This window comes from Malaclemys terrapin, chromosome 10 (genome assembly GCF_027887155.1).
Source record: "Malaclemys terrapin pileata isolate rMalTer1 chromosome 10, rMalTer1.hap1, whole genome shotgun sequence".
NCBI lineage: Eukaryota > Metazoa > Chordata > Testudines > Emydidae > Malaclemys > Malaclemys terrapin.
In genome coordinates, this window is record NC_071514.1 from 85,126,845 (window position 1) to 85,145,320 (window position 18,476).

General features: G+C 41.0%; 1 protein-coding gene and 1 long non-coding RNA gene across 10 annotated transcripts in view; one reads left to right on the top strand and one right to left on the bottom strand.

The window, feature by feature from the left end:
• Window positions 1–104: 104 nt before the first annotated feature.
• ARHGAP17 (Rho GTPase activating protein 17) overlaps window positions 105–18,476 on the bottom strand; it is a 69,344-nt gene continuing 50,972 nt past the window's right edge. For 3 of the 9 annotated variants that reach the window (XM_054043167.1, XM_054043173.1, XM_054043171.1), the window contains exons 10-20: window positions 18,224–18,351; window positions 16,675–16,786; window positions 15,999–16,080; window positions 15,163–15,243; window positions 14,123–14,236; window positions 13,610–13,701; window positions 13,308–13,464; window positions 11,736–11,978; window positions 8,398–8,567; window positions 7,311–7,928; window positions 105–1,026 (exon numbers count right to left, since the gene is read on the bottom strand). In XM_054043167.1, the coding sequence (XP_053899142.1) occupies window positions 896–1,026; window positions 7,311–7,928; window positions 8,398–8,567; window positions 11,736–11,978; window positions 13,308–13,464; window positions 13,610–13,701; window positions 14,123–14,236; window positions 15,163–15,243; window positions 15,999–16,080; window positions 16,675–16,786; window positions 18,224–18,351 (1,928 nt within the window). In that variant the 3' untranslated portion in view covers window positions 105–895. Of the gene's footprint in view, window positions 1,027–3,560; window positions 3,610–6,082; window positions 6,131–7,310; window positions 7,929–8,397; window positions 8,568–11,735; window positions 11,979–13,307; window positions 13,465–13,609; window positions 13,702–14,122; window positions 14,237–15,162; window positions 15,244–15,998; window positions 16,081–16,674; window positions 16,787–18,223; window positions 18,352–18,476 lie in introns of all 9 variants that reach the window. The other 6 variants (XR_008446578.1, XR_008446577.1, XM_054043169.1 and 3 more) reach the window with 6 other exon arrangements.
• LOC128844981 (uncharacterized) lies at window positions 1,019–13,631 on the top strand. The gene is made up of 3 exons (XR_008446581.1): window positions 1,019–3,203; window positions 4,745–4,832; window positions 13,551–13,631. It is a non-coding gene; the product is annotated as an uncharacterized LOC128844981 (long non-coding RNA).

Genomic DNA, 18,476 nt, shown 5'->3' on the forward strand with positions numbered 1-18,476 from the left:
GCAGTTAAAGCTCAGCATTGAAGTCCTGGTGTGTTTTCAATGGATCACAAAGATGCAATGAGAAGTTAGTTATATTTGGATACTGGAATAAATAGGCCTTCAAATGATGAGAGAGAATCCTTTAATTTTATAAATGCTCACTCAACTGATGAATCCAAACAGATGTTCAAAATTCTTTCAAAATTCAACCAATTTAAATGAAAGCATAAACATTTCCACCGTTTCACCTTGAAACAGTTATGAATTTCACATAAAAAGCAGGTATGGTTAATACACATAACTATGACATACAGATAATGGTCAGTACTTAAAGTAGCAATAAAATGGTTAAAGATACAGTAAGTTTCTTTCTACCATATGACAGTCCTTCAAGGCACTGAAATACATCCACGGTTTTGACAGGTGACTGATAACCAGCAGTCACCACCAGCACTCTGGCATTTTTTGGTTCATACTTTAACAAAAGTCTGCAGCAAGTCAGTGAGGGAAAGTCTCTTGCAAGGCATCTCCTTTTGAATATAATGTCTAAGAACTAGGAACAAAAGTAACAGTGACATTAACTGGGTTATTTCCATACATGCACTTTAAATAGTAACTGATGCACTACTTTTTATTCTTTTGGGGGTTCTGCTAACGCAGGTGTATTAGCAGCAATTAAGCTTCCTACATAAATTTCCACAGTAATCAACTCTTCCCATCCAGGATTTTTGAAACCACTGTCAAGACACAGATCATTAAACTTCTTCTGTATGGTTAAATTGCCTTACATGTAAGTAGAGCCTTCAGACAGTTCCGCCATATCTTCAAAAAAGCTTTTCACTGTTAGGTCTTGATTTGCTACTTTTCCATGTGGACAGAAAGGTTTTTTTAAAAGTTTTGGAGTATTTGGTTTCTTTTACAGAGCAGTGCTTTCTGTATCATTGTCAACATTAAGCATTAGATGGTTGTGCAATTCCTTGCTTGCAGACTCTGTAGGAAGCTCTGAAGAGAGGCGCCTAAGTGGTTCTTGAACATTGGAATTGGAGTCTACAAAAAAAGGAGAAAAATGTAAAGTGTAGTGTCTGGACACACATTAGATCTCAGGCATATTTCCTTATAAACAAAGGGAAAGGAACAGATCCAGATAGGACAACAGTATAACAGAGGCTTTGCAAGTTCAGGGCCTGCGTATGCACACACAAGCCACTTCAGAAAAATGGAATGAGGTTTGGGTAGCTCCTCCCAGCCATCCCCATCATTGTCACCTGCCTGACAGAAACACGCTAAAAAAAGAACTGAACATTTCAGTGTCAAATTACACTGCCATGTAAGATTCCCAGCTTCTGCTGTAGACACCCACTCTGGAGGAAACCAGAATAAATTTTGCATCTATAAAGAGTATTAGTCAAATATCTCCCCCTTTCTTGTTAAGTAACAAACATGTATGATATCCAGGGGAGGTGTCTATGACAGGTAGAAGAAGAAACTATTTAAAATCAACATAAATGGTCCCAAGAAAGGGTTGGGTTCAGCTTCTTTCCCCTGGCCGGGTAGGGAACATCTTGTAGTTTGTGTTTGATCAATGACGGGAGAGTTTTGTTCTGGCCCTTTCTGGTAGAAGCATCTAGAAAGTGACAGGGGGGATCTCAATCTTGCAGTTCTGGTGGTGTTAGGAACAGGGCAGAAAGCCAGGAAGAACAGCTAACCCTTTGAACGAAAGCTTTCACCTCCGAGTTTCGGAAAGTAACCAAGTGTTCAGACACTTCAGCTTCTCGAGACACAGATCAGTTATTTATTCCTCTGGCTCGGAGAGGCAATTTTAAACCCCCTTGAAGAGCTCAAAGATACAAACACTAAGCCTCAAACAGAAACAATGGGTAAGTATTATTTGTTTTACAAATGCATAAATGGAAGATCTGGGCCCAGGGATTGTCAGTGGCAGAGGTGGAATTAGAATTTAGTAGGAGAATTCCTGCTCCTTCCCTACTTTAGCAACAAATCAAATTTATGTAAATCTTTGCTCAAGGGCAGTAGGAAAAAACAGCCTGGAAAATCCAAGTTACTGCAGTGATGTTGCTGTCTTTGTAGGTGGAGTCCCTGAATCAATACCGCAAAGGCCCTATGCGGATAGCTTTTTGCAGAACGCTTAATCAGGTCCTTACCACATGAAATCATAAGATCCCATGGCCCTTTCTGTAATAGGATTCCAATTTACATAACTTTCATCTTACTTAAATTCACTATGTAGATTCAACCAGTAAGTTATGCATTTCCTTCTCTAATTTTTGTACTAGGGTGTTGTGAGAAAAAACCCAAAACATATACCATCCATAAAGTGGCTGAATTTCAGTGGTAAGTGAAATTGTACCTTTTTAATCCTTCATTCCAAAGCTCCTAAACTGTTAGAAATAAGGATAATAAAGGTACAATAAAAACCTTCCAGATTTTAGAACAAGCAGCATGGTAAACAAAGATCTATTTTGGTGAACCACCACTAAAAAAAAAGTTAGATTTCTTCTTGTTTCCAGGGTAGAGCAAAACTAATTTTTGTTTAATACTGAAATAAAGAAATTACAATTTTAAGAACTTTTTTTTTAAAAGGAACTTTGAAGACTTAGTAACTCATACACTTTCTTATACTGCCATCACCACAAGCATTACATACTAGACTCAAATGCCAGTAAAGAGACAAGGTGGATGATGTAATATCTTTTATTGGACCAACTTCTGTTGGAGAGAGAGACAAGCTTTTGAGCTACACATAGGTCTTCTTTCCCACACCTGAAGAAGAGCTCTGTGTAGCTTGAAAGCATCTTTCACCAACAAAAGTTGGTTCAATGAAAGATATTACCTAATCCATCTTGTCTCTCATATCCTGGAACCAATACGTTTACAACACTGCAAGTTACAATTAAAGACATTCCAAATCCATCTTAGTATTTTATACCTTTTAAAATTCAGACTGCAGGGATGAACAAAGTTTTTTTTCAATGGCAGGGGCCTTGGAAGCATTTACACACTTAGCATCTTACACTTTCTACAAATTTAGTACTATTGAATTTGCACTAGTGGTTTAGTATTCCAAGAGATTTTTTTGCAGAATCATGTTAGACTGTGTCGTAACCTCCAGGGGAAGGCATGGGACAGGAGCGCTCCTCATCACTACTTCATTGTGAAGGATGGACTAGAAAAGGGAGGGTGACCATTAACAGGAGGATAATGGGGTAAGATTTTTTTTTTTTTGCGCTACAACAGAAAAACAATAGTAAAAAGGCACAGCTTCTTCAAATACAACACAGAATAGAGATAAAACCCATTTATGTTACGATTCCCATTAAATAAAAAAGTAAAATAAGATATGAGACATTAGTGATGCAAAACGAACTACATTCTAGCCTTGAATGCATTTAGTATTTGTTAAATTTAGGGCAAGCATAAAATAGAAGAGCCATTCTTTTTGCATGCTATATTAATCGGAATGTAAGCAAGCGGCGTTATGGTGACAGGTTAGTAGTGGGCATTAGTGCACATTCAGTCATGAACTAGCAATATCTTTGGCCAATCAAATGCCTTTTCCTTACCATTAAACTTTCCAATTTCAGTTCACATTGAATAATGCAGGTCAAACATCTAGATTGTTTAATAAAATTTTCAATTAGCATTTAGCGCTAATTACTTTACAACCAAAATTAACAAGATTTGAAGAGTTACTCAAATCTAAAGCATGACTAAGGAGTTGGTATAACAAACACCCTGAGGCTTTTCAGGGGTTACAGTTCAAATGTCAGACATTTATTGCTAGTTTTAATTCAGAGTTCCATAGTTTCAGCTTGTGAGAATCTGGTTTTCCCTAGTGTGCTATTTATTGCTAAGCATAAAGTTAAAAGACAGCCTATATACAAATGGATCAGTTAAAAATATTTAACAACGGAGCCAATTCATGAAAGCTACAGCAGCCCAGTGGTCTTTAAAATAAGTGCTTTTAAGGTGCACCTGTAATAAGAGTAACTGCTCCGTAACTTTTAAGTAGTATGATGTTGGGTGTTAGGTTAAGGATGAAATTTTATCTTCCACCATAGTCTGTATGATTGTCTCTTTAGTCTCCAAACAGTGGATGATCCTATCCTAGTGTGACTTGCAAGGGGTAAACCTGAGCATTGAGATTCAGCCTTTTCTCCAAATTCCCTAACTTCCAGGAGATTTCTTGAATGTATTGTTAGATGTAATATAGAAGCCAATAATATAAACACTCCTGCTTTTCCCTAGTCATGTAATAATGCCAGTAAAGTTCTTGTACTCTTGCTTACATCAGCCACTATCTGGCTGGTTTGCTAAAGCTTGCTCACTAAAGATTAAATTACTTTAGTACTTGTGGCCTTAAACTTTTCCAGTCTGACACTGTACAAATGGCATCATTTGAGATACAGTTGGCAGAATCAGCCCCTGGATACATTAAGGAAATATATGGATCAAATCAAACACTTTAGTTCTGCTTTAAGTGGCTTCTTTTACTAAACAAATGGAATTTCCCAGCACAGACTTGCAGGAGTGTTGTATGGTGACTGATATAGCCACACCTCTCAGCTGCGCAGATTGCTGTACTCTGTTGTGATTAAATGATTATTCAAATGAGGCAATGTTACAACAGATAAGTACATTCCTGTATTCTGAATGGCTATTATCCAAAGAGGAGGGATTTGCCTAATGACCTGGCTATTCCTAAATAACCCTACGGGATTGACCTGACTAATAACACTGTTTTTAGCTGTTTGCCAGCAACAAAGCCACTACCTCAGATGAAGCAGGAAACTCCCTGTATATGGAAAAATACACCGAAGCCCAAACAAAATGAGGTAAGTCAAATTGCAGAAACCAACATTTGGGAAAGGAAGCTCGGCCCTTCCTCCCTGCCCGACACGTCAGGGTGGCTCTTATCCCCAGAAGAACTCACTGGCAAGCATGCTGCAAGAATCCCAGCCTCAGCACTATTTTCCCAGCTCAATTTGGAAACAGAATTTTGCTGTTATTCTGGAGAGATTAATGTAGCTGACCTTCCATCCCGCTCCCGCTCTTCACAGAGGACAAAAGATTAAAGCCCTATTTAAAGCTGTTCACTTTTCAGCAGTTTGACAGCCAGTTTAGGGGTAGTTTCATTTAGAAATTGCAATTACAATTAAGCTTCTCAGTACAATATTAATTGTAAGTGCATTGTCTATAAATCCTGTAATACCCATGTCCTGGGGCAATCAACTCAGGTATAAAGAACGAGGAGTACTTGTGGCACCTTAGAGACTAAAATTTATTTGGGCATAAGCTTTCGTGGGCTAAAACCCACTTCATCCGATGCATGGAGTGGAAAATACAGTAGGAAGATATGTGGCCTCAGTTTATTCAGCCCACCATAAATTGTTGCCTCCAAACAGATAGCACCTGTAAGCCATTACATCAGGCAACTGTCAAGTTTCTAAACAACCTATTCTTTGGACAGCTTGTCGTTGACTAGAGACCTGTTGCACCATTAAGGAGGCTAGAGAGCTTATAGAATGCAAGTACAAACATGCCAGAATGCAAAGAGATGCTGCCGGTAGCTTTTCTGCATTGGGGTTTAGTTCATGAACACTGTGCGCTTTAGATGAGTAAGTTCCAAGCAGTTAAAATCCAAATAATCCAAATCCTGGGGTAAAAGCTGCATTAGAAACAAAAGAGGAGTGGCAAAGTTTGCCTGTGCTAACTCCCAACTCTTCAGTTTGGCAAAAGTTAACCAAGGAGGGGAACAGACATTTAAAAGGGGCACTATACGTCACTTTAGACTCCAGGAGTGGTAGTTCTGGTAACAGCTGCGCTACGTTTTTAAGGGTTAATTATTTGCATGGTTTTACGAGGTACACTTTGAGGATTCTTTTCAAAAAAGCTTGCAAGTGAATATCCAAATGAAACATGGGTCCTAATGTCTGTTAGGAACTGGATGGCATGTGTAATAATGAGATAGTGCTAATTTGACAAAAGCACACATTTTAAAGCGCATGAACAAAATAAAGCTACACATAAAACAGCTGCACAGGAGCATTTGTAGCTATATTGCAGGGTTTTGATCAGTACAAACCTTATTCGCAGTAACCTTCCCCACCTGTGAAGGCATCACGGGGTAGAGCTATTAGGTAACAGAATATAGTTTGCATTCCAAACAAAATTAGTCTTTATTCTAGACAGCTGAAGTGTCATTGGAAAGGATTTTAACCATTAACAAATAAGCAGATTTAAAAGCATGAGTCTTTTATGTTCATCACCTTTCCCTTTTAAGTGTCTAAAAAAGTCCAACTTAGCAGGAAGACATTTCAAAATGTTTTTGTTGGTTTTTGTGACTGATGGTTACATTTTTCGTCAAGATTTAAATTCATTATTACCACCTATCATCTCTAAAATGCAGACTCACTGTTCCTGTGGGAGCCTGCAAATAACCACCTTGTGCCCCAGGAGGGTCTGTCTACACTGCAATCAGAGGGGTGACTGCAGCATGTCTAGACATACCCAAAGTTAAGTGTGTCTAACTAGCCTGAACAATAGCAGTGAAGCCACAGCAACACAGACTAGACGTTTGAATAGATTCCCTGGTCCCCAAACGGGCTTGTGCAGCCCATGCTGCTGCAGCTTCACTGCTACTGTTCTTTGCATCTCTGACTGCAGTGTGGACATACTTGGAGTAGCATGGAATGTTATGCTGCAATACAGAGATGCATATTTATACCAGGCCATGGTGTTCAAACACAATTAGTGATTTTGGGTGCCGAATTTGGAACATCTTAATGGGGGCCTGATTTTCACCCTCTGAAAAGTCAGGTCCATTAACATTGTGTCAGGGCTCACAAAGGCATTAGCCACTTCAGAAATCTTGGCTTAGAATATGTGCTTAATGTGTTCTCCTTGGCTAGGCCTCCTCTCACTTCAAAATATTTGCCATTTCTGCAACTGGTGCCTACGTAATGGTGGCTGCCATGATGTGAAGAGCTTGGGAAAGCCATTTAAAGTTGAGTCCTATAACAATGCTCTGCTGTCAAGGCTGGAAAACATATTTAAAAAGTAAATCACATTCATTCTTATAAGAACAGAAAGTTCTCTCCATGGAAAATGCTGGACCGTTCTCTGCAGAGACTTTGTATACCAGAATATACAGGTCAAGCATTTTAACAAAATAAACCCAGTAAGTTAATAACTTAACTGAGCTTGCTTTTCATATTTCACCAAAGAAGGTTCATCAGTATATTTTAACTTGATTCCCCAGCCCCAAAATATATTATATGTACCCTAGAGCATACAAAGAAGAATTCACTTACCAGTTATTATTTTGGAAGCAGTTTGAGTGGGATTTGTAAGAACACTGTCTCCAGATGAATGAGAAGCAGGAGGATGAGGTGGTGGGGGAACATTAGGTCGGTTGCGGGGTTTTGGTACTGGCTTTGGTCTCGGTAATGTACCAGTCTGAGGAGGAGAAGGAGACTGCGAAGTTTCTTGGGTAGACGACTGCAGCGGAAATAGTGCTGAGCTAGCATTGTGTTTTCCTAAAGGAGGCGTATCAGGTGGCGTTGGAGTCTGAGGAGGAGTACAAGATGGCTGTTCAGGTCCATATTCGCCACTAGGTACAGCAGGCGGAGAAGATACTTGACTATTTAGTTTAGGATGCAGTGGAGGAGTAGCCTGTGTTGGGGGCTGTGGAGGTGGGTGGTTAGGAGCTTGAATTGGGGAGAGGCTGCTGGAGTATCTCCGAGGTGCAGAAGCCTGGGAAGAGGTGGAAGTCTGGACTGCCCCAGGGTTTGTAGGTTGACCAGGAGGAGAAGGACTTCTTGTGGGTGGTTTTGGAGAGACAGAAGGTAGTTGAGCTGCTGCAATAGAACCATGGTTTCCTGGCTGCCCAGGTGGAGGTTTGGGAGGTGCAGGTGCAGGCTTTTTAACAGCTTTGAGAGACATTGATAAGAATATATTAGTTACTATGTACAGCTGAAATAAAACCTTAAAATAAGGGAATGAGTAACATCATTTAAAATGCCCAGATGCTTTCCAGTTGAAATTATCCAGGCCTACCACTGCTGTAGTTTCATATTGGTTACCAAGAAATGAAGACAAAGATGATTAATCAGCGAACTCCTGCCTGAGTGATACCACTGTACACTGTTGGCAGCATCGCAGTATTCTTCAGACTTGTCCATGGTAGCACACTCAAGTTTAAGTAGGTTTTGGTAAAATACATTGTTGAACTATTTGCTTGAGTGGAGAATTGGTCCATCCAAATAAACCAGGAGTGCAATAACTGACAGCGATCCCAGAAAACAGCTACTTGGGCAAGCACTCAGCTGAGAGAGGTCAATATTTTAACCACAACAATTGTTTAAGAAATGAATCTAGCAAACAAGAACCCAAACATACCTCGCCTCACTGTGTGGGGGCTGGGACCAGCAGCATTCTGGGGTTGACCAACACAAAGCTGGTTAGAGCTACTGGATGACTGTGGCTGGTTCTGCATAGTGCTTAAGTGCCCACCATTTCTCACGGGCGGAGGAGTAGTTGAAGCTGCAGTGTCCCTGGGCTTTGAGGTACTGAAAATTTAAAACACCTGAATCAGAAGTTGCTTTTGAAATACCTCTTCCCCCAGATGTACGACACCAAACTCATGGGCTTACACCAGAAACAGGTAAATTCCAGATACAGGTGTCTGAGTCATGGGAAACAGATTCCTGTACTAAAATGGTATCTGAAGGGATTCTGAGTTACAAGTGAAGTAACGAGACTGTGCATCTCGAGAGCTGCTATGGTCAGCTGTCCACTTCAAGCTTGTCTACACTTGAAACAGTAGAGCGGCACAGCGGCAGCACTTCAGCGCAGACACTACCTATGCTGATGGGAGGGACGGTGTAAATCCACCTCCAAGAGGAGAGAGCGCTGTCTACACAGGGACTTAGGTCAGCTTTAAAATACCGCTCACAGGTGTGGATTTTTCACACACGATGTAATTAAACCAGCCTAATTTTCTAGCGTAGACCAAGTCTTAGTCTTAAGCGTGTCCTGCTGACTACGTTTGATATAGTCTCACCAAAACAATGATCTGGAGTACAAATAAATCTATAGCCAGCCCTGCATGATCGCCGGAATACATATTTACATTAATTACTGTTCTAACACCGACTGTATTCGCTCTGTGTTGAAAAGGAGTCAATACATTTAAGGCTGGTTCATCAGACTCCCAACTTGAATGTTCATGGAAAACACTTGGATTACTCTCAAAAATAGTCTAACCCCACTTTAAGTCACCATGTGTTTGTGGCTTTAACAACAGAATAACCTCCGTTGCCCCAGCATTGCAGGACATCTCAAATAGCAGCTAGTTTGATATACTCAGAGGTGAGATTGGGGAATAAAAATGGGGATGCTCTGTTAAGCTCTGCCCACACAAGGTCATGTGAGTCACCAGAATGAGACACTGCTCACATTAGATCATGTAGATATTCAGTGTGCAGGCAGTTCTGAGCTCCTCTGCCTTCTTGGTGTGACTCCTTGACTGGGGGGAAATGTCTTGAGACAAGACAGCAGCAATATTTTACCACAGTGTAGCTACCCGATACCACCCCCTCCCCCCGGAGTTTAGCTTTTAACTTGCATGTAGTTTGTCAGGGTAGTAACTATAGTGCAAGACTGACATTGAGATACCCATCTTGGTATAACTCCCCTCCACCACTACCACCTTGTGCGCAGTCCGGACGTGCCCAGTGATATCAACACTGGCGATCTGATCTAACACCTCACTGAGCTGAGATAGGCCAAACCCCAGGGCTATTGCTGGGGCAACAGACTCAGACATCTTTGCATTGGTTACGCTTTATTCACATTGGACATTTCCCTTGCAATGTAACAGCTACAGACTATTTTAAAGGAGAGCTGAGATTCTGGAGAACGTGACAGTAGCTTCTGATTGAGCCACTGACACACTACAGAACCTCTGACCTAGATACTGCAGCATATCAAACTGGGCCCTGCAGAGAGCGGAGAAGCACTGTGATGCTCTTGGCTCTGAGTGCAGCTGTAGGCAGGACTGGAAAATCCATGCTGAAGCTGCCACTAGGGCGGCACCGTTGAGGCTGCTTCATAAAAGGAGTAGCGTCCTTCTTAAATCATGCATGACCCACGAGCAGCGGCAGAGACGCTGCCATGGGATCTGCTTCTACCAGACAGACCACCACTGAGGTACTTCAGAGGAAGACAGGAGGCTAGTGGGGACCTACAAATGGAGAAAGTACAGAGGGGTGGGGATCTGTATAAAGATCTAGGCATTGAGCAGGGCCGGAGAGTGAAGCCACCAGGGCATAAGGACAACAGGACAGGAAGAGAACCAAGGAGTTGAATGGTTTGTGTGGAGTGCAGGTTGTGGGGAATGCATTTCCCCCTAATCCATGTCCTTCCTTCCCACACATAGGCAGTTTTACTTCTCCTGCAATTCCCACACCCTATACTTGCCTCACAATAAAAAAAAAAAAAAGTTAAACTCTATGCCTGATCATTTTGCCTGCATGTTGTACATTCCTCTCCCCGGTTGGTATTGTTAGATTGTAATCTTGAATTTGGAGAGGGTATTGGCTTTTACAAGATCCAACGCCACTGAAGAATTCATTAACACTCACAAAACAAGAAAGCTTTTGTGTAGATAAATTTAGGTAAGAAAAACTATCAGTACATTCTCTTAAAGGCAGAGAACAATCCCTTCTATACAGCTGTACTTCTGAATCCATTAGTACTGTCCTTGATTGCTAATAGCTTGGGTGTAGTTCATGTTTTCAGAGTTAGAGATCTTGGGCATTGTTAATTTAGGAGAGTTAATCCATTATGATCAGATCTGCAAGAATGTCACTTGGGGAACAAAAGTGAAGTAAAGTGCAACAAAGTTACCGATCTGAACCAATCCAGCAATGGCACCTATGGCCTGTTTTACTTTGTGGGAGGTTGCCTAAAAGGCTAACCTTCTCCAAACTTCACTTTAAAATGTTTTACCAGCTCTCACTTGGAAGAACCAGGAGAATACCAAAAGCAAAGTGTTACATTAACCCTAGAGGGTGAAAAGGAATGGGCAAATCTATTGTAATTAGTCTCCGGATCAAAATATATAGTGACTAGCAAAAAAGCAAATGATTGCATAGAATTTCAATAGCAGTCAAGTGGGGAAAATCTAACATACCATTGTGCTAAAGAAGCTGATGCCAAAGAGTGATAAATTGACTTCTGACTTGCTGTTTAAGGGTTAAGATTAGGTCTGTTCCTTGCTAGCTAACACACTTGCTAATGAAAAGCAAACAAGACATGAATCTAGATCACTTAACAGACATGACCAAGACAAGACTTACAGGCTTCTAGTATTGCCACTGAGTTTCTTAATGCTTTCAGCAATAAACTGAGCCTGAGTTTTGCAGATACTTCCAGGATTATGAGTTGAAGAGATCAATCAACAGAGGGCAGCTGAGTATACTGATGGAGACTTCTTGAAAATTCTCATGTTGTAAGACAGATTTTATAGTAATCAACTTCAAATTAAAAAGAGAAAGATGCATAATCATCTCTTGTATGGTGCTTTTTATCATACATCTCAAAGCACGTTACAAAAAGGGAATGTATATTCAAGTTGGATGGTAATACCCTGTTGATTAATTTATACTGACAGAGACCAGTTTGTTGCTGAAGCACCCTGTTAAGCCACTGCCAACAGAAGCCAGACTTCTTACCTGACATCCTCATTTCCTTGACTTTGTAAATGTTCTGCTGTGCCAGCAAAGGGAGCAAAAGTTGCACTTACTGGGCTGGTTTCAGCCACAGAACCCTGTGAGTGCTGGTCTGCTACCGGCTGAGCCAGCATGCCAGCCTCAGGAGGTGGAAGTGGTGGCTGGAAAGCTGGGGATGTGTGCTTTCTAGTTATAGTGCCACCTCTCCGAGGAGTCACTTGGAAGTCCACAACCTTGACACCAAAGCTAGAGAGAAGAGAGAGTGAACATACACCATGCAGGCCAACTCCAGATAAATAAAGCCAAAGAGCAATATTGCATGTTACAACTCAGACAGCAACCCATGTTGCTTAGCATGCACAAAAGCAACAAGGAAAGCTTCACCTTTCTCCATATAACACCACTGTTGTTAAGACATGCAACACAACTTGACTTATTCACACAGAAGGGTAAACTAAACATCAGTGGGATGGGCTATTCAATTACAAATTGAAGACACACATTGATGCAAGTGAGATCTGAGTGCTGAGTAATTTTACCACACTGGTAAATATATACAAATATCCTTAGACACCAGGGTATCTTCAGACTTTGTGCATTAGGTGTTTCACAAACTTTTTAAAACGGTATCTTCAAGTCTCCATATAGACTTCAAGATAAACATTTATTTACTAAAGAAAGGCTTATATACATTTGCATGGTTAAAAGCATGAAAAAAAGAAAGGAAACTACTACCTTATTTAACTATGGATAAACTCGGTCATTCCAACATATGCCATTTTAAAAAGCTAACACGGCATGTTCTAGAAATATTTTTTTTGACATGGTTAAAATCCACTAAAACAAGAAAGAATGAACCTTGAATTGATCCTCTTTTTCCCCACCGTCAATACTGTTCACCACATGACAGCAGTAGGGAAATCTAGTATACATTTGCGATAAATAAAATAATTTGCATGCGTCTAACCATAGTTAAAACCAAGGTAACAATTTAATATTTGCATAAGGAGTTAGAACAGCACATCCCTTAAATACTGATATGAAAAACTGATAACAAATGCACTACATGTTATTGTATGGGGGTAAATACAGCACATCTGCCATGGGATACTGTACCATCATCAAATCAGAAGTCTTTTATCATGAAGGCACCAGATAACACCACTTCAGCCTGTGGTTTTAAACAGAAGCCTTGGAACATTCAAAAGTTAAAGCAATAGATACTTTCAAATGTACTTTTATTTTTAATGGATTTTGAGACCTAAAATCTAGGAGTTGGGAATATTGTAAACAGAAGCAGTAATTATCTGCTTGGCTTTTATCATGCAGAGAGCATAACTTGAAGTAAATGCCAGTACGTTACCTTTGGCCCTTCCTCAGGCTGCAATAATATGAGGGGAAATAAATCACGCACGGGTTATCTAGGAGTATTTCCATAGAATTCCCCTTCTGACCACAATTTTTAAATTTTATTTTAAGATGAATACGAAACATGTTAAATTACAACCTCCTCAGTGGTTGGGAGTTCTCAGTGTGTGCTAATGGCTCTAAAAAAGTGACAGGAGCTAAACATACCCTTCCTTCTTCAGCAAATCGCCTTCCATTACAGCCATGCTGACAGGCCTCTTCCTCTCCAGTGTCCCCGACTCAGACTCACTCCCAAGTTGTGAGGAGTGATTGGAATTAGTGGCAGGTAAAGCAACAAATGCTCCAGATACATTAAAATCCACATCTGGATGAAGACAGATAAAACCTTGTAAGACATGTATGTAGACAGAAGCAGTGCATCAACATTTTATATTCCTAATTATTTAACAGTGTAGGAATACCATGGAACTAGTATTGACAGAATTCCTCCCATCGCTGCAAGTCTTTACCTTCAGGGAAGAACCAGTCTGCATGCTGAATTATTGGCTCTATAATTGCTACCACATGGACAGAAGTTGCTGCTGCCATTTCAGCAAGAGATCTGTGGACAAAATTCAGAAGATCGTGATCTTAGATACAGACACCTCTTTCGAAGCTAAAAATACTGTTGTTTTCTTCATTTTGCATGCCGAAAGTTGTGAATTAAACGAGTGCCACTACACAATTACTGCCACATTAAAAAAATAATAATAATCAAGCACAGGCTTTTTCCAGAATATTCTAGACTTCCACAAAGTGCATGGAACGGAAAAATTCTGAAAACTCCACAGCCTTTATGCCACTAGTCTGTGTGCAATTCATAATGTTCGCTGGAGGAAGAGAGCAGACATGCTCCTGAAGTCCCACCCTTTACAATTCATTTCTCAACAACTTGTTTAAGGCCTTTTCAGATCTTGGGTAAGCACTTATAGCTGTATTTCTATTCTTTACTGAAGATACAATTAGTAATAGAACCAACTTACCCTTCAGTCTTTGCCCATAGCAAGTTGGGGCCTAACACTATTGCAATGTTGCTGGGTGTCATTTTGTTAATGTCACTGTTCTGTGCAAGTGTTGCTAGGAATTTGATTAGATACCTACAAAGAATGAATCAAGTCATTAAACAGTTATGGTGACAACAGTTCACTACATACAATGCTCTGCTAGCACACGACTGCTAATAGTTGCTGTCTGTCATTGGAGGGGATGTGGCTAACTGGAATCACACAGAGATTAAACATTTCAAAATCAAGCTTCTAGAAACTCCTAAGGGTGACTGTGGTAAAAAAGGGACTAAAATTTCATGCTTAGTACTTTGCTACTAATTTTCTTCCCATTAATCAATGAAAATTGAGTTTACTGAGAAAGTGACTAATAGTTGGAAACTACCTTCCATCTTAAGCATGGAAGAACTAGCATGCCTTCAAAAACTTTAATATATTTACAGCAAAAATTAGAGTATTGAGGTTAGAATGATCATGCACTAGGAAAGCACATTAAATAAAGACAAAATACCATATTACAGTAAACATTTTCCTGTCATGCACTTAAGACTACTCAGAGAACTTGTTTTCCCTGTGTTTCACTCTGAGGGTGAAATCAGCAAGAGGGTTAGCTGCTTAGGAAGAAACCAGGTGCAGTGTCTGAGCTTGGTAAGTTCTCAAGGAAAAGGAATACTATGAGAAGTTGAGAAACCTTACATAGTGAGTGTTTGTTTATGTAAGGCACCACTGGAACGAAGCTACAGAAGTTACACTACTGTTCTATGATCAGTCCAGGGCGTTAGAGAGTAGGGAACAATTCTACGGGACTCCACTTCAAGGAATTAATAAAAGTGAATGGAACCATCAACAGTGACACTAAGGCACTTTGTGCCTTGATAAAACAAGATGTCCCTTTACAATCCTAACTGTACAAACCAGATCAAAATGCGTATCATTATTCATCCTAGCCTTGAAACAGGTTAGACTTTTTAGCATTGAAGCTGTAGTGCTAAAAATTGTAGCAATTGTTCTGAATGTACCTGAAATTAGCTAGGTTAGGCTTTGGCAATCTTTTACAAATTTTCCATAATTCTTGCAGCTTTTTGTCCTGGTCCTGTATGCTGTGGGGAAGAGAAATTTTAGATCAGCAAACAGAATTCCTTCGGCTACCAGCAAAAGAAAAGCACAGTCTATAGGCTTCCACCTGTGTATAATTATACTCTTGCCTCTGCATTCACCCATTTAATAACTGCTCTGAATCCCTTCATTAACTCTGCTTGTAATAGGCAATGCCCTTTGCACATATCTCACAGTGTGTAACCAAGAGTCTGAAGTAGTTTAATACTCAAATGTAATGTAAGCTGTTTTACTTAAATATATTTTAATGCTTTTAAAACCAACTCAGGACACTAATGCACAAAAGTTTGAAGATTAAATTCAGCACACAAATATTTACTAGCTGGAGTTGAAAGCACAAAGGTGTAAACCTGTGACCTTTTCCATAAGTTCATTTTTCCTCACTTAGGGTACGTCCAGACTACCCGCCGGATTGGCAAGTAGCGATCGATCTATCGGGGATCGATCTATCGCATCTCGTCTAGACGTGATATATCGATCCCCAAACGCGCTCCCGTCAACTCCAGAACTCCACCAGGGCGAGCGGCGGTAGCGGAGTCGACGGGGGAGCCGCGGCCGTCGATCTCGCACTGTGAGGACCGGAGGCAAGTCAAAATAAGATACATCGACTTCAGCTACGCCATTCCCGTAGCTGAAGTTGCGTATCTTACATTGACACTCCCCCCAGTGTAGACCAGGCCTTAGTAACACAATTCAGCGCACACATTTCTTGGCATATCTAGATTTTAAGCGCTCTTACTTTGCGGCTTGTGTCCATTCTTCATACAGACTGTAGGTCATTAAAGGTTCAGGCAACTCTCTTAAATAAGACTTCAGGGCACCTGCAAGTAGAGGGACATTCTTAGCCAGTAGCTCATACAGACTCGTTTTAGATTTTGTTTGAAACGATCTTGGCTTCAATCCTTGCACCTCTGAAGCCCCACTGAAGTCAGCGCAGGATCAGGCCTCAGACTGAACACTTCAGACTTTTCCCTCAATAGATTTGTACAGCACGTCACAGACTGGGGCCTACCACTGGACACTACAGGGATCATTTACGAATCTAGCTGACAAGAGTACACTCTATAAAGCTTCAAGATGGTGCTACCAGGTAAGAGCTACAGTTACAACTGTACATGCCCTAGTCTCTCGATCATTTTAATAGACCTGTCATGAGAAAGATGACACTCGTATGAACATCGCCACCTGAATTTTGAACACTGTTCTGGCCTTACAAAAATCAACATGCATAACTTTCACGGCACGCGCACCCTACGCTTGATCTCTAAGGCTATGCAGTTAGAGTGGAAGGTTCATTTCATTTTCATTTACAGATCATATCTAATATCTTAAAATACTGTAATATGTCTGCCAGGTTAAACATGAAATAAAATTAAGTAGTTTATACAGGCTCTGATTCAGAATACTCAAAATACCTGCAACAGCATGGGGGTCTGAATAAAATTCATCTAGCTGGGAAGTAGAACAGTCCAATGCAGCTTTCAGCTTCTTTAACTTGGAGGCTCCAGCAGCAATTCTGAATAAGCCCTACATTACGAGAATTAAAGTGTCAAATTCACTTGACCGATAGCTGGTCTCATCTTTCAGACTTGCAATACTATCACACTTGCAGTACTATGACCCAGACTCCATTTTCACAGCAGTTACAAGTTTTATACTTTTTTTTTTTTTAAACTGTGCCATGACTGAGTCAGCTCTTGTTGCACTGAAAAGAGGAGATTACGTACCTGTAACTGGAGGCTCTTCTAGCTGTGGGGTCCCTATTGGTATTCCAATCACAGGTGTGTCAGCGTGCCATGTGCTGGAAGGTTTCCGTAGCAGCGTCCATTGATGCACATGTGCACCTCCTCATGCTCCCAGCTGAGCGGGTCGACAGCTCTCCAGTGACCCCCTTACCGCTAAGAATGCCAGTCTGCAGCAGAGGGGATGGAGGGCCAGTATTGGAATACCAATAGGGATCTCACATCTCGAAGAACCTCCAGTTACAGATAAGTAACCTCTTCAAGAACATCCTGGCAGGACATCAGTCAAACAGCAACATGGCAATCCATTCACGCCTTCACCTCCTACTGGCCTATCACCCAGGCAGTGGCTGTGGGCCGTGCTGTATTAGACTGCATTTTCTTCTGCATCCTTGCACCCACCTCCACACTGATTGATTACTGCTGGCTACTCACCACGATTGGAATACATATAGGGACCACCACTTGAAGAGGTTACTTATCTGTAACTGGAGGTTCTTCGAGGTCAATCCAAAGGCAAAGCACTCTCCTGCCAGCGGATCTCAAAAACGGATCTCTGGGTGCATCTGGACGTGCTACGCGCTCTGACGTACAACCACCGGATACAATTATAGCACATTTTGAGATCCACTGGCAGGAGAGTGCTTTGCCTCTGGATTGGTCTGCAATTGCTACAACTAGCAATTGCAGACTTTTGGGCGATGCCCGAAAGACACGGGACCTCTGGAGGTAGGCAGCTACGGCACTGTGGACAACAAGGGAGTGAAGGGTTCTGTCTGCCTTGGCAGCATATACGGCCTATTATAAACTTGGCTGGGAGCACAAGGAGATGCACGGTGCATGTGCGGGTCAACGGACACTGCTATGAAACCTTCCGGCTCCAGCACATGCGCACCCACGACAGAAATACAAATAGGGACCATCACGTGAAGAAGAACTAAGGGATAACCATGCTCTTTCCGGTCTCTCTGCTTTTCTACATTTAGGTTAAGTTGCATCTGAATCTTGGATGGAACTGAAAAATGTAATCTTGGAAGGCCTATATCATACCAGTGGGCAAAATGCCATATGCAATTATACACCTTAGCACGCACACTGATAGCTATAGCTGCTATTTCCTCACCCAATAGTTTTACTGGGCTCTACTGTGTCCATTTTTTTCTTTTGAGTTGAGCCTTTTACAGGAGTAAAAGACCACTGTGCATTAAGTAGAAGTTCCTACCTCCTCTTTCATGCCTGTTTCCAAGAGCATCATGACACAGGCTTCAATTGGGAGTGCAATTTCACGACCACTGCGTTTGAGATGCTCTTCCAATGGCGTTCCAAAGGCTGGCTTTTCTGTCCATTTGTCTAGTTAAAGAGTAGAAAAACACTGAGCAAGATATCCAATAAAACTGAATCATGCCCCAGAGAAGTTTAGAGAAGAGTCTCCAGTATGGTAATAGGAATTTAAAAAAAAAATACTGAAAGTTTGA